Here is a 15,000-nt window from a genome sequence, read left to right on the forward strand (position 1 = left end):
GCTCCCCGCTCTGCAATTAGCCAGCTCCCTCGTCAACACCAGCACCACCTTCATGAACAACAATCAGGGCCTTAACGGCCACACCCCGCCCCCTCGGCCCAGCCCACCACACCCCGCCCCCTCGGCCCAGCCCACAGCGTGGAGACAGAGAGGAGTGAGACCATCACCAGGGGGACCTGACTCAACAGGGGTGTGTTGGGGGGGGGGGGGGGGGGGGTTCTGAGGAAAAGTGTGGATGGGAGGGAAGGTGTATTGCTATGGTAACAGAGGGAGCAGAGTAAGGGGTGTGAAGCAGCAGGATGGTGTGATGGAGGGGAAAGCGAGAGTGAGAAAGTGAGAGAAAGAGAGAAGGAGGTAAAGGATCGTGGCTGCGGTTTAAAGTGGATGATGGCTCGTGTGTTCGTCCAGTGGGGAGCTCAGCTCTGCCCTCGGGCAAGAATAAGGGAGGAGATGATGACTGAACACACAAGGGAGGAGGAGAGGAGGAGTGGAGGAGGAGAGGAGGAGTGGAGGAGAGGGGAGGGGAGGGGAGGGGAGGAGTGGAGGAGGAGAGGAGGAGAGGGGAGGGGAGGAGGAGAGGAGGGGAGGGGAGGGGAGGAGACTATGAAAGAGAGGGAGCAAACAGTCAGGGAGAGAAGGAAAGATGTACGAAATTTCATATTATGAGTTGGACAGAGTGATATGAGAGTCAGTACAGAACAAGGCTCAACTGGTACTGGCCATCCACTGTTCCTGCTATTTATACTGCAAGCAGCCAGGCGCACGCACACACGCACGCACGCACGCACGCACGCACGCACGCACACTTCTGCCCACCCATCGTTACTGTACAAACTGAACTATCACTGAATAATTGTTTCATCTTGCACAATAAACAAAAAACTTGCCATTCTTGCAGTTAAACAAAGACAAATACTTCTTCTCTCGTCCAAACAAGATACTGAACTTAGCAATCTGCGAATTCTGTTATTGACATGGCCTGATTATTGTAGCACAGATTAAAATATCAACAGAGCGGGGCACGTTTAAACAGCAGTGAGCTAGCTCTTGCTAACTGATACTTGCACTCTGTCGTAAACGCAGTACTCTGTTAGCAGAGCCATGAACACAGGAGCACGTGCAAATTCTGCCTGCACACAGAATCAAACGCTGAAAGCTTTATGTGTTTAAAGGCTTGGCTGATCTTGAGGGTTTTTTTGAGGATGTCATCCAGGGTCTTCCTTGACAACATCCACCCTCCTCTGCCTCCTTCTCCTTCTCCCTGCCCGAGTCCCATATCTGCTGCAGGCTGCATTATTGATAGTCATCTCTGGTGGAGCATCTGTCCTACACTCTCTCTGCCTTGGCTAATGCTCCGTGGCAGCTACTTAAACCTGCATCAATCTTTCATGGGGGAGCCCAAACTGTGCATGTGGGAGGTGGGCACGTCATGGGTGTGTGTGTGTGTGTGTGTGTGTGTGTGGGTGTGTGTGTGTGTATATGCACATGTGAGTATATACATTAACTTTTGCATCTGGAGGGTCTTACACTACCTCACGAAGCAATGCAGAGGTAAATGACCAAGTTATAAAATCTCTTCAGTGTAAGCAAAAAACAAAGTTACTACTGCAGCCAATCAATGCTTTTCATACATAAACCGAAACTGTAAATAATACTACATTGATGCTAGAATTTTCATTCAAGCAAGTTTTATTGCTTGTGCACGATCACTCTCAGGTAAAGATCATGAGGTAAGGAAGAAAAGGACGGCGTTGCGTGAGCGGCAGTGAGGAAGAGGAGCCGAGGGAACCATCTCGTATGTTACGATTGAAGCACTGCAGGAGGCCTCAGACAGAAGCGACCCCCGTTATGGTTGGCGGTGCTCCACGGTGACAGGAGAAGGTGTGGTGGGTCTGCTCTTGTGCTCATCTGGCAAATTATGTGACACCCAAGTAGCTCATGCACACCACCAGGGAACTACTAGTATTTTTGGACTATTTTAGTAACATTTTCCCAGTGCAAAATGTATTTGTCTGCAACTCTTTTGTCAGCAATTATCATTTAATAAGGAATGCATATGGGAATTTCATGGAAAACCTTCCTGTGAAGTTTATAGTGAATCAATAGCTAAGGCTACATGCTGGTGCGATACAAAACAAAAACTAATGAATTACGACTTGAGTGTTAAATGACTTCATATCACGTTATCTGGACGTTTGCCATAATAAATCTTATTTTAGTTGTTTACACCACAACAGCAATGACTACACATGGATTCTTTTCTAGGTTTTTGATTTTGCAAATCTGAGTGCATCTCATAACACACATGCCCAACGAATTCCAGTCCAAGTATTAGACTTGCACTCACGGTAGCTGTCAACTGCTGTATGATTAATTTTAGTGTGTCAGACGCATGACCAAGAGCACTGAAAAATAGCTTGTGTCTTTAGGAGACCCCGAGTAGCACAATCAGGCGTGCTCGATTCAGCTTGGAACTAGACGCTGCAAAAAGACATATGGCCAGCTCATGAGGAAAGGCAGCGACATTTCGCCGCGATTCCAGGGGCCCGGGCCGGTTTGTACACTCTGCCCCCCCACATGTCCACCCACTCTGCCTGTCCGAGCATTCAGATGATGTCATCTTCACTCGTCTTTCTAGTGAACGGCCTAAGGGCTGGGGAGTCAAGATAAGACCGTGGAGGAGCCATAGACACTGGGGTAAGAGAAGCCCACTCTCCGTGTGAACTGAGCACAAGTCAGGCACTGTTTTGCATAGTCAAATTATAACAAGGAGTCTCTTCATTAGAAATATCAAATGGCAAGAGGGACTGACGCATTAGGACATTCATACCAGATAGCATACCAGATAGCGTACCAGGTAGTCTTTATTATTTTATTTATTTATGGAGACTCTGTATATGTGAGCATTCATGCGCACAAATTCTCTGTTTCACTGCCGGCAAAATTCAGACCATAACTCGTAATGAAATCAGATACGATCCTCAAAGTAGCTTTCATTCCTTTCATTTCCTCATTTCCAATTTGGCGTCCCACACAATCGCCGCACACTGCCGCCCCGTTTGTGCAAACATCTCTTCGATTTCCAGGCTTAGTCCCTCCCTGTCTGTTAAAAGCTTTAAAATAAGTTAACTAAATCTCAGGCTACTCTTCCAAACCCCCCTCCTCGTCCCCAGTGACAACTTTGTGCAATTAGTGTTGGGTTTCACAGTGCCATGGCAGAGGAGAGTAGCTTGGTAAACGAAGCAGGCCCGAGATTATGCGTGAAGCGGATTTGGAGCTGCGGCTGACTTCACACCAACGTGAGTCCGTGTGTGACATAACCATTTCTCTTGGAAGCATGCTTCTGGGTACATGGTCTGTTAGCGAGTGTGGCTGTGTTGTAGCAGATATAGGACGCAGTCCTCCGCAGTTCGCTCGTGTTCTCTGCTTGTTTGTTGAATCCGCCCTCCGCACCATCATCAACTCTGTGCTCCTTTTTTATGACACTGTCAAGGAAAAGTGCAAACAGGGCCCATCCGTTCAGCTCTCTCACCGAGCTGTTTTTCTTCTCCGCACGCACCTGCACCCTCCCCCCTCCCTCCCCCACGCCTGCTGGCTCACATTTTTCGCCCCTTCATTTCCTGACACCCAACACCGATCACATAAGTAAGTGTGCCGGTGCTGCACCTTTGCCTCAGTCCATCCGCATAGGGACACGCCTTCCTCTCCAGAGCTCCAGAGAAGCGGACGATCATGACTCTTATCGAGCACCCTCCTCAGCACCTACACGCATGCACGCACATGCATGCAAACGCTCCACCCGTCCCCGAAGCCCGACTCGTCGTCCCTCTGAACCAGAATAACCTTAATCTCTTGATCTTGCACTTCATGCCAATCGTGACCAGATTATGCTGTCAGCAGCCAGTAAATCAGTTAAGGCAGGAGTGCTTTACATCACAGTCATAATCAGGGTTAGCTCTGGAATTAGAACTACTGGCCAAGACCATGAAGGATAAATGACGGATGCAGGAACTGTGATCATTTCATGATCACTTGCTTGGAAATAGCACTACACAGAAGTCTTAAATACAAAAAAAATCATTAGAAATTCATGAGAAAATTCTAAATACATTAGAAAAACTAAAAATGTAATTAATGTTTATAAAACTCAGTAAGCTCAGTAATCACGAATTTTGCTTTATGAGTGGTCAACAGTAAAGTGTGTACTAACACAATTTGCCGTGGGAGCATAAATTGGGCTTTGAAATTAAGATTTATTGCTGTGGTTTCTCATAATGTTATGCAGTAGATTTAGTTTGTAAAAATCAATTGGATAAGCCAATACACATGTTCAACACAACAGGCTATCTGAATGTTCCTCCACTCAGAACACCCAGAAGAGTATACCCACGGTCTAACATGCCCAGCCAGATTAAAGATGATGGCTCAATAAGGACATCTACATTCTCCTCCATATCAAAAACTTGTAATAGTAATCTGGTAATGTGCCAAGCAGATTACAATATCTAAACAGAACCAATTCTGTGTTATGTTTTAATCTGTCATTTTAATCTGTCATTCTCTATAGCCATCCTCTTTACAGCCTAGTCAGTCAGTGTTCTTTGTTTCACAAAGCCTGCTGTGTGCTGTCATTGAAAGTGGTACATTATGGGTTGATGTCAGCCTGATTAATGGATCATTTTTAGTTGTTGCATTATAAATTGAATAGGAAGAATGTTCGTTAGAATGACAGACGCACCTTTTACAAACCCTCTCATGAATGTGTGAAGATGTGCTGCATGACTAAAGCACCACTCTAGCCATTGTCCTCACCCACACTGTTATACACACCCGCTCATTTATACCAGTTTAACTCTTCGAAAAAATGTGCGACTTGCAACTGCGGCGGATACACAGACAACAGCAGATACAAGCTGCTGTAACGGACCCGCATTGAAATGACACACGGTTAACATAAGTGGAGAAACAGCGAGTAGAAGCTCCTAATGCACATTTTGGTTACTCTGTGCGGAATATCTTAATAAGTTGGGGGAATTATGGGAAAGACTCTAAAAATATTAAGAGTAACACTAGGGAGAATATTCAAATGCATAATGCAATGGCTGTAATAAGCTGTTTGGATTATTTTGTGTACGTTTTCACCGACATTTGCCACTAACATTTAGCTGATCGAGTGGGTTAAGCCGGCTAAGTGTACCGAACTTGGCACACCTAGGTCCGTTGATCAGACATGGCCCACACCTCACAGCCCTAACACACACACACACACACACACACACACACACACACACACACACACACACACACACACACACACACACACACACACACACACACACACACACACACACACACACAGAGCCTGAACCCTTCTCACCTGCTGACTCGCCGAGAGCTCCTTCTCAAGCTGCCGGTGTTTATTATGCCAGACAAGATAATGGAGGCGGTAGCGACTCTTCTCCAGACTTTTCTTGGCGGAAATCATCCTCGGTGCATAGTTTGCAGCTCCGCTGTCCGTTTTCTTGCTTTTGTGCGATCTTATTTAGGCACTTTCAGATGGGGCGCGTGCTCTTTTATGGACAGGGCTTCTGCTGGGGGAAATTCTCTTCCCTGTCGTATCCAGCACACCCTCCTCATAGTAAAACACCAAACGGGCGAACAATCTAAAGATATCTAATATCTAAAGACTATTTTAGATTTCTCGATAGCCTTTAACTTGCAGCCAAAACGCCACCTGCAGTGGTTACTTCTCGCTCGCGCGCTCGTTCGTTCTTCCACGCGCTCGCGCAGTCTCTCGCTCCTGCAGAATCAACGCCTATGAGGAAAAAGGCGCTCGCGCTCCTCTCGGTGATTATGCGATATGGGGATGCTGCGCTCACTGCGCACGTGCAACAGAGCGCGCGTCCACACATGTAAGACAGTATATATTGCAAAAAAATTGCCCATTTTTTTTTGTTAGTATGTTCTTCATATTAAATAGCATAAGGCATCACATGTTGCTATAACATCTGGATAAGATTGTATAAGTGTCCACGGTGCTATCATATTAATTAATTACGCTAGCACACTCATTCATCCTGTGAATCTGATTTTATTTGTTTGTTTTTTATGTGAGAGGCTTAATCATGTGCTATTGTACAGGACACCTCCCTCTCATTTTTGTTTGGGAAAAGAAAATCAAATGCAGTAATTTTCTAACAGTTTCCCCAAAGCTTATCTGCAGTCAGTGAAATCTTTCACAAATGCGTAACATATGTAATAGTTAAAAGATGCATCCTGCGTAATTATACTGTAAAACAGGCAACCGCATCCAAACCATGTGAGACTTACTCTCCGACCTGGGTTAGCATTGAGGCCTGTGCGAAAGAAGCCATGTTGTGAATTTCATGTATCTTGCAACTGGGTTTATGGATACTCAGATGTAATAGCAGATGCTAGCCACCAACAATAAATGTGACAATTAGTCGCGGTCAGATTAACACATAGTAGCTATGTCTATTGCCTCCCTGTTACCCACCACACTGACACAAGGGGCGAGAGACGTCAGAGAGAGAGACAGTATGCAGCTTGCCACAGCCTGCAAATATGTGTAACGTTAGGATTCAGGATGTAAATAAAACGTGTTTCGTTATTCCCTTTATCCAAGCATTGCTCTAGATATGGGGCATGGATAAAAAATAAAAATAGCATTGAAGACAGACATTCAGAATTGTACAGGTAATAATATAAGAGAGCTGTCTTTCGACCGGTAAGTTTTTTGCATTCTTTAACGATTCCCAAACCTCTTGCTGTAAAAGCAGAGGACAGTAAACGCGGGATAGAGGAGGGTGAGGACCGGGAGCACTGGAGAACTCTACGCCGGCTTCCGGACATTCGGGGCGGCATCAAAGCTGCAGTCGTCGCTAACTGGGACGCCAAATATCGTCGATATCGGATTGTAAATCGCATCATCCTGTAAAGGGTGGTATTTTTTTATATACCATGTCCAGAAAAGTCCAAAGAAGCGAGGTGTGCGCCGACTGCAGTGCGCCAGGTACGGTGAGATTAACGTATCGAGGCGTTGTTGAGCTCCAACATTGTCTAGCTGGAGTGCGCTGGCGATAGGAGGCCCGACCGTGGCTGACGGAGCTAGCGAGTGTGGGGAAACGGGGAAATTGCGTTTAATAATCAGCAGTAAAGTTATATGGGTCATATACGATATTAACGCACAATTATATTCATATTCAGTAATTTAGCGTTCGTTAAATATCTCCAAATGGCGCTGCGTTTAATGGGTTTTCTCTATTTCATCTAGTGACTGTATGGCTGTGGCTGAATTGATGTAGCTTTAGGCTAATGTGGTGATTTTGGCTCATGTTTTGTTGTTTAGCAGTCGAGCTTGTCACTTAATTATTATTATTAATACTTTAACTAGCCAACACCATTAAGGTCAGCTAAATGGCAATTCCCGTTTAGTAAACACACATTCTGTGTAACCACACAAAAGTGAGAGCTCGTTCTGTATCAGTTAGCCTTGGCTACTTCCTAAACTGAGCGCCCAGGAGCGGATAACGTCCTCCTAACTTCTGAGCTACTTGGCTAGAAATCAGGCGACTCGTGTGGTATCACACGTTAAAGCTACAGCTAATAGCGCCGGCCGTTAACGCATAAAGAACGTATCCAGGCAACGTGTCCTGTCGCGAGCGATAGAACTCAAGTAGCTAGCCGGCTAACTTCAGCGAAGTAGCTAGCCGGCTAACTTTAGCCCGACGTTCTAAGCTGAAACGAGACTGCCTAGCGCGGCTCGTTAGCTCGGGCAGGTAGAAAACTGTCAAGGCCCACTTGGGTGGGTGGGCGGCTGGCTAGTTCTGATTTATTCTTTGCTCGCGAGCACTTGTGACTCGCCGTTTTAACTTTTTTTCTTTGTGTTTGTCGCATTAAAATGTGTTTCGTCCCGTTAACCTGCATTTGTGTCACCCGTCCCTGTCATTTTGTTAGCTTTCAAGCTAGGCGGCTAAATACCATTAGGTAAAACTAGAAGTTCCACAACTTGGGTAGGGTTAGCAGGTAATGTTCACATTAGTTACTTGCTAGATAATGCCAACTGGCGCATGTCTAGTTTATTATACCCACTTAGCTGTGGTATCGCATTTACACTGAAGACTGAAGGAATCTCACATTAATCTGGATCGTGATTGTGTTGACATTGGTATTGGGACTTATTCTAAAGAGGTGTCTACTGGTCATACGTGATCATGGTTTGATTTTCATACAACACATTAGTCACTTGTAAGCTTTCACACTACACTCAGATAACAAATTGCCCACGCTTTTGCAATTTGAACAATTACTAAGATTATTCTCTACTTGACCCCCCCCAAACCCCTCCTTCCCTCCCTCCACCACATTACAGTAACATCGCAATAGCAGCATTGCTTTTACGAGCATCATCCGGAGACCAGCCTTTGCCTTGCGTGTGAGGGTTCTATCTGCCCCATGGGATAGAGGCTGCGGCGTGGCAACTGCACCCTTACATCACAGCTGTTCTCCTTCTAGGAATGTGTGTGTGTTTGTGTGTGTGAGAGAGAGTGAGTGTGTGAGGGGCCTCTGCTCCCAGGTCCTTCTATCCTACTCTACACTTCTCTGATTTATGGCCCTTGAGGTACCTGCAGTGCTCTGCCAACATGGTTCACTTACCTACATGCAGCTGCATTCAGCACTAGGCCTGCAGTACTGCGTGCATCACCCCTCCCAGGCCACGCTACGTTTGAGCTGAACGGTTGCGTTCACGCTCCCCGATCGACCGTCGCTGCCCTGCTCTGGGTGTTTGCGACTGTAAGGCCGCAGCCCTCCTGGTGCTGCTGTGGGGAGGGTAATTGTCATGTTTGACATGCCGGAGGAATGCAGATAATGGCGTGGTGCGAAGTGGCGTGGTGTGCGTCAGCTGCCAAGGATGATGGGGCGAATATGGAAGGCTGGCTGTAAAGCAGAGTGCGGTTTAATGACAATGAGCAGAGACAAGAGTTTTCAGTCCTGTAGCATTATTGCCTCCCAAGGCCATTTTTTGGAGAGTGTGAGCACAGGAAAGTATAGCGGCACTAATGCCGACGAGAGGTCACTGGGGGCAACGGGGTCGTAAATATTCAAGTCTGTGTTTACAGTTGTCACATTGTTGAGCAAAATGCCTAACTCGCATTGCTTTTGGACTTTTGGAATTTTAATATTTTTCTGCAACATCTTGTCAGGTTGGTTGTGCATAGTCCATATTCATTCAGACCTTCACAAACATCCTTCAGATAAGAATAATCCCTGCCTGTGTTTGGTTTGATTTTTCTTTTGGTTAAGCATCTTGGTGTATGATGATGTCAGTAAGCAAACATCCTTAGTTTACATTTGTTCGCATACGTTTATAATTTGAATGTTCTTCAAATATGTAGGCCTACCCCATGCCAGTATAAACCGTATGGCAGTATACTTAAGCATTTGCCCTGGTTTCTCCCCTCCAGTGGTTATGAAATCCTTCAAAATGTATTTCCATTTATGTCTAGCTTATGCAGAGTACCATCTGCCACAGGAGAACTTCATGGTGGTAGAGCTGATTAGACACTGAAACCAATTAACTGACTTAACAATAAAAGCTAAACCATCACAACCACAGCGATTCCACTTAGCTCAGTGGCATCCTCAGCAAGAGCGTTTGTCAGGAGTGAAGGTTGGCAGTGATGTAACGTTTGTGTAATACCCGTTACGTCCTGCAGCAGGCGCTGTCTGCGTGTTTTTGGTCATTTTGCTCTTCACCTGAGCGAAGCTCTGACCCTGACTGCACCGCTCACCTGCCATCTTGGGCCTCATTTGCCACCTCAGTGACCAGAATTTGTGATGGGTGGGTCGGCGGGGGTGTGGCCTCCAACATCCTCCCTGAAAACGTAAACCCGCTACAGCCGAAACTTTTCTCTGTTTATGTGGCTAACTTGAAGGTGGGGGAAAAGAATTTAATCATGTAGATCACTCTCCCTGTAATCATGGCCCTCGTGCCCTCTCTCTCCTCCCTCTCTTGTTGTGTGATGTGTTTGCCCCTTTGAGCAAAGACTTCAGTAACGCAGGCCGATCTAGGGCATGTTTTCATGAGGGTTTCCCTGTGCTGTGTGTTGCCAGATCCCGGCTGGAGCAGCATCAATCGGGGGGTGCTGATCTGTGATGAGTGCTGCTCTGTGCACCGCAGCCTGGGACGCCACATCTCCATCGTTAAACACCTGCGACACAGCGGCTGGCCCCCTTCCCTGCTACAGGTAACGGGGAGAACCGCGTCCTCCGTGGCCCAATCAGGGTTAGAGCCGTGGCGATACTGACAACTCTGGTAGAATCGCGAATCAGTTTTTCACTTCACTGCATCAAAATTTTTATTTTATTGATATTATTTGTTTAATAGTGCTGTTACTGTAGAGTTAGATTTGAGTGTAAACAGTCATGCAACTATGATATCTTGATGCACTGTGTTGTGTCTAATTGTGACACATGTAGCTAGAGTGAAGTGTGTGATTGTATGTGTGTGTGTGTGTGTGTGTGTGTGTGTTTCAGATGGTGCAGACCTTGGCCAGTAATGGTGCTAACTCCATTTGGGAGCACTCCTTACTGGATCCTGCACAGGTTCAGAGTGGTCGCAGGAAACCTAACCCACAAGATAAAGTCCAGTAAGTCTAAGCCAGCAGCCCGGACAGGCAAACGAGCAGTTCACTGAGCAGTGGTTTAAATGGATAATAGACAAGACGATGGGTCTCCTGACCCTGGGCATACATAGTAAAGTAATTACACTGATGTGCATTCAGATCGCAAAGTTGTTGTGTGTTATTTTCTTGTTTGCCTGTACGGTATATGATCATTTGAGATGGCTATGGGCTGGTTATTCTGAGCTGTGTTAATTTGCTGGGTTCATATGATGTTTCAGCTGTCCTTTTGGCTTGTCCCTACAGCCCCACAAAGTCAGAGTTCATCCGTGCCAAGTATCAGATGCTAGCCTTCGTCCACAAACTGCCCTGCCGTGACGACGATGGGGTCACCACCAAGGACCTCAGCAAGGTAAAGCAAGCTCTATTTGCCCCCCCCCCCATCCCCCCAACCCAGGTGACGGGGAGAAGCTTCACAGCCCCCCGCTGAGGGAGGGGGGCCCTGATGGGGGGCCCTTCCTGCCCTTAATGACCCCCTGCTTGTGAGTAATGGAGTCTACCTCAGCACCATTGAGCAGCCCTTGTGAGCAAATTCACAGAAGGGCTCTCTCTCTCTATCCCTCTCTCTTTCTCTCCCTCTCTTTCTCTCCCTCTCTCTCTCTCTCTATCCCTCTCTGTTGCAGCAGCTGCATTCGAGTGTCCGGACGGGGAGTCTGGAGACGTGTTTGCGTCTGCTATCTCTGGGGGCTCAGGCCAACTTTTTTCACCCCGTGAGTCTCCCGTCTTCACCAAACGCACCCCACTGCTGTAGTGTCTCCTATGTGCTGCTGATGACACCTCACCCAGGGTTTCTTTTTTGTAAAATTTGAGATGTCCAGTCGCATTAGTAATCATTAGTCAATCCAGAGCAGCATAAACTTGGGTAAACATGGGTATCACATAATTAAGTCCAGATTCTGGACTAATCTGGCCCTTAGATTGTTGGGCATACTCTGTATGCGTCCCAAAGATTAACTTATTTTTTTGTCTTGAATTGTTGTCAGGAAATAAATGTTTTATACATATCACACTACATATTTACCCTGTAGTGGTGTTGCAACAATCTATGTTGCTGTAAGAAATCTCTGTTGAAATGCTTTTCGTTCCATCATAGCTGAAATCCTGAGCTCGTGACGGCCCTGTGGTGCTCCCCTACGTGTGTGAGCCAGTGTCCTGATCCGTGTGTGTGTGTGTCTAGGAGAAGGGCACCACGCCACTGCACGTGGCCGCAAAGGCGGGACAGGTCCTTCAGGCCGAGCTGCTCGTGGTGTACGGAGCGGACCCCGGAGCCCCGGACATCAACGGCCGCACGCCCATGGACTACGCCAGGTAGACGCACACGCACACGTGCGTGCGGACGCCACGGCGGAGCGTACGACGGCCGTCGACTTCTCGTTTCTCATGGTGTGTGTTTGGGCGCGCAGGCAGGCGGGCCAGGTGGAGCTGGCGGAGCGGCTGGTGGAGTGCCAGTATGAGCTGACGGACAGACTGGCCTTCTACCTGTGTGGCCGACGCCCAGGTGAGCCAGGACGTGGCCGCTGAGCCTGTCTGTGCCTCCCTGATGCTGAGGATGGCTCACGGCTGATCCCAGATCAGTTCCAACTTATCTTCATCTCTTCTTGCAGATCACAAGAACGGACATTATATCATCCCTCAGATGGCTGACAGGTGTGTGTAAACATTGTGTTTGTGTGGATAAACTTGATGTGCTTTTAAAGGGCCTGTGTCCTACAATCTGTTTTTCCTTGATGTCCTCTTTGATTTTATGCTCCAGAAATAGTCATATTTCATTTTACACAACTGCCCTAAATCCTTTAGAATGAAGCAGGGCTAATCTGTTACTGCACCTTTAAGTTGGATGCAAGTTCAATGAGTTCTGCTCTGTGCCTAGTTCAGAAAGCAAGCTGAAACTCGCCAGAAAACTAATGTAACTGTGTGGGTCTGCTGTAGGCTGAATAGGCAGACATGAATAATTTTTCACTTTGTTGTGACATCAGAGAAACATTGATTTCAAAACTGTTTTAGCAGCTTAGATGCCATATCTGAACTGTGTGCACTGTGACCAGTGTGTTAGGAAACACTACTTTGAAATTCTTTTTCAGTTTTATTTAAAGGAAATTTAGATTTGTTTGATAGCAGCCCTTTCGTCTACGGCTAACATAATGATTAGTAATGTGTCTGGAAGGGTCCCTGGACAAAACACGTTCAGTTCCTGTTATACACTCAAAGCGCCCACGCGGTCTTCCACTAGGGGTGTGACGATACACTCAGCTCACGAGACGAGACACGATATTGGGTTCACGAGATCGAGACGAGATTTTAAGAATACTAAAATGACAAATTATATGACTGGACAACAGACTTTTTTACACATGCATTTTTAAATGTTTTATTAGAACTCTTAACATGCATGATGTAAGCATAAACTTCTTCCTCTACAAATTGAAATTAAAATTAAATTTCATAAAAGTTAAAATAAATAAAATGAAATATTTATCCTTTTTTCAATCGCAAATAATATTACAGTGAGTCCCTGCTTAACGACTGGGTTAGAGACTGAAAAGTCCGTCGTAAAGCAGTTTTTGTCATTAAGCGTGACCCTAGATTTAGATACGCTAAATCGGAAATACAGTAAAGAAAAAAACTAACAATGTTCTCGTGCGTACAGCGTGAGAGAGCGATCGCGTTGCCGAGATGGGCTGCGCTGCCTCAGCTTATCGTACACAATACTCCACAACAACACTCCACAACATTCCACAACAACACTCCACTGGGCTGCCACTGCTCCTCCGCGCACCATGCGGAAAAAAAAAAGTCGGTCGTAACTCTGGTCCATCGTTAACCGGACCTTTATTTTCATAAAATGTTTGCATATGGTCCGTGTTTTATCAGTCACTCTCTTGCCATTTAACATTTCTGCCGGGTACCCAAAATGCTGCCAAACAAACTATTTGAAAGTGGCGGGGGCATCTTCAATAGTAATACCTGTATTTTTCTGTATTTTTCCAGCAATCATTCTAGCTGCTTGCTGGATCACAAATCTCGCGAGACAGATTTTTAACGCGACAAGAAATCTCGCTGAGTTACATCTCGCACACCCCTATCTTCCACATGTGGCTTGGTCAGAGTCCCCTCATTGCACCGGTGGCACTGACGGTGTATTTGAATATGTTGGCCAGCAGGTTGCGCTATGTCGTCATTCGGTCTGCATTAGTGTGGAAGAGCTGGACCACTAGTGAAGTCCACCTGACAGTCACACTAAACTGACCTGAACTGAGTGTTAAAGGGGTCTCTCCATCTCTCTCTCTCTCTGTTCTGTGTGTCTCTTTCTCTCTCTCTCCTCCCTCTAATTCTCTCTCTCTTTCTGTGTGTTTGTCTCTCCCTGGCTGTCTTGCTCACTCGTTCTCTGTCCTCTCCATCTTGCTGCGCTTTGTGGAGCCAGAGCTCGTCCTAAGTGCCCGACACAGAGGTATCTCCCCTTCCTCACCCGCCCCGCCCCTTCACCTCCTTTTCTATTTCTTTCTCTTCGTATTCCCTCCATCGGGGTGTCAGGGTCTGGGAGTCTGGACAGATGAGACAGGTGTGGTCACAGCCTTCTGACCACAGTACCCAAACACATGTTTAGCGTGACCTAAAGCGAGTCATGCTATGGTTGACAACCTGACACTGGAACTGGTGATGCTCCCCTGTCCATCTTGAGTCCTTCCACACCTGACACCCCTCCTGCCCTGTTGCCATGACCCCTCACACCATGCTCTCTCTCTCTCCGTCTCTCTGTCTGTGTCTCTCTCTCTCCATCTCCTCATCATTCTCTCCCTAAATGCTTCCTGCATCCTTTTACTCCTCTGTCTGTGTTTTGTCTCCGTGTAGCCTGGACCTGTCTGAACTGGCTAAGGCCGCCAAGAAGAAGCTCCAAGCGGTGAGTGTCGACGGCGTGGCCGTCCTGTCACGTTTGCCCCGAGGTCAGCGTGGGCCTGCGCTCACCATAAAGGCTCTTTAACACAGAACTGGCCAGGGACCGTTCTAGCCATCCGCCCACCTTAACACTAGATCCGCCGCTTAAGTGTAATCGATGTAGTCGGTGAACGTGCGCCGCGCTGGGGTTGGTTCTCCGTCTGGCCTCTCGGTTCTGTTTGGTTGGGTGCGTCTCCTCCACCCGTCTCGTGGGCGGTCCTGGCGTCCGCACACGCTGCTCTCTCGTCCGTGCATGCGTTTCTCCTCGCCTGGCATCGCTGTGCCCACCCCCATCACCACCACCACCACCACCACGCCTTCCCTGGTGTCCTCAGTCGCAGTGCTGTGTGTTCATGTTCTGTTT

General features: G+C 47.1%; 2 protein-coding genes across 7 annotated transcripts in view; one reads left to right on the forward strand and one right to left on the reverse strand.

Annotated features, from left to right (window-relative positions):
- The window catches only part of ankrd13b (ankyrin repeat domain 13B), a 17,836-nt gene extending 11,983 nt beyond the window's left edge, over nucleotides 1–5,853 (reverse strand). For all 3 annotated transcript variants that reach the window (XM_076975730.1, XM_076975729.1, XM_076975731.1), the window contains exon 1: nucleotides 5,378–5,853. In XM_076975730.1, coding sequence (XP_076831845.1) covers nucleotides 5,378–5,485 — 108 coding nt within the window. In that variant the 5' untranslated portion in view covers nucleotides 5,486–5,853. The remainder of the gene's footprint in view (nucleotides 1–5,377) is intronic.
- A 674-nt stretch (nucleotides 5,854–6,527) lies between these two features.
- Nucleotides 6,528–15,000, forward strand: part of git1 (G protein-coupled receptor kinase interacting ArfGAP 1) — an 18,830-nt gene continuing 10,357 nt past the window's right edge. For 2 of the 4 annotated variants that reach the window (XM_076977102.1, XM_076977105.1), the window contains exons 1-10: nucleotides 6,528–7,033; nucleotides 10,135–10,268; nucleotides 10,558–10,670; nucleotides 10,950–11,055; nucleotides 11,327–11,413; nucleotides 11,881–12,011; nucleotides 12,107–12,201; nucleotides 12,308–12,350; nucleotides 14,125–14,151; nucleotides 14,553–14,601. In XM_076977102.1, the coding sequence (XP_076833217.1) occupies nucleotides 6,982–7,033; nucleotides 10,135–10,268; nucleotides 10,558–10,670; nucleotides 10,950–11,055; nucleotides 11,327–11,413; nucleotides 11,881–12,011; nucleotides 12,107–12,201; nucleotides 12,308–12,350; nucleotides 14,125–14,151; nucleotides 14,553–14,601 (837 nt within the window). In that variant the 5' untranslated portion in view covers nucleotides 6,528–6,981. The remainder of the gene's footprint in view (nucleotides 7,034–10,134; nucleotides 10,269–10,557; nucleotides 10,671–10,949; nucleotides 11,056–11,326; nucleotides 11,414–11,880; nucleotides 12,012–12,106; nucleotides 12,202–12,307; nucleotides 12,351–14,124; nucleotides 14,152–14,552; nucleotides 14,602–15,000) is intronic. The other 2 variants (XM_076977103.1, XM_076977104.1) reach the window with 2 other exon arrangements.

Source organism: Brachyhypopomus gauderio, chromosome 16 (genome assembly GCF_052324685.1).
Source record: "Brachyhypopomus gauderio isolate BG-103 chromosome 16, BGAUD_0.2, whole genome shotgun sequence".
NCBI classification, from domain to species: Eukaryota; Metazoa; Chordata; class Actinopteri; order Gymnotiformes; family Hypopomidae; genus Brachyhypopomus; species Brachyhypopomus gauderio.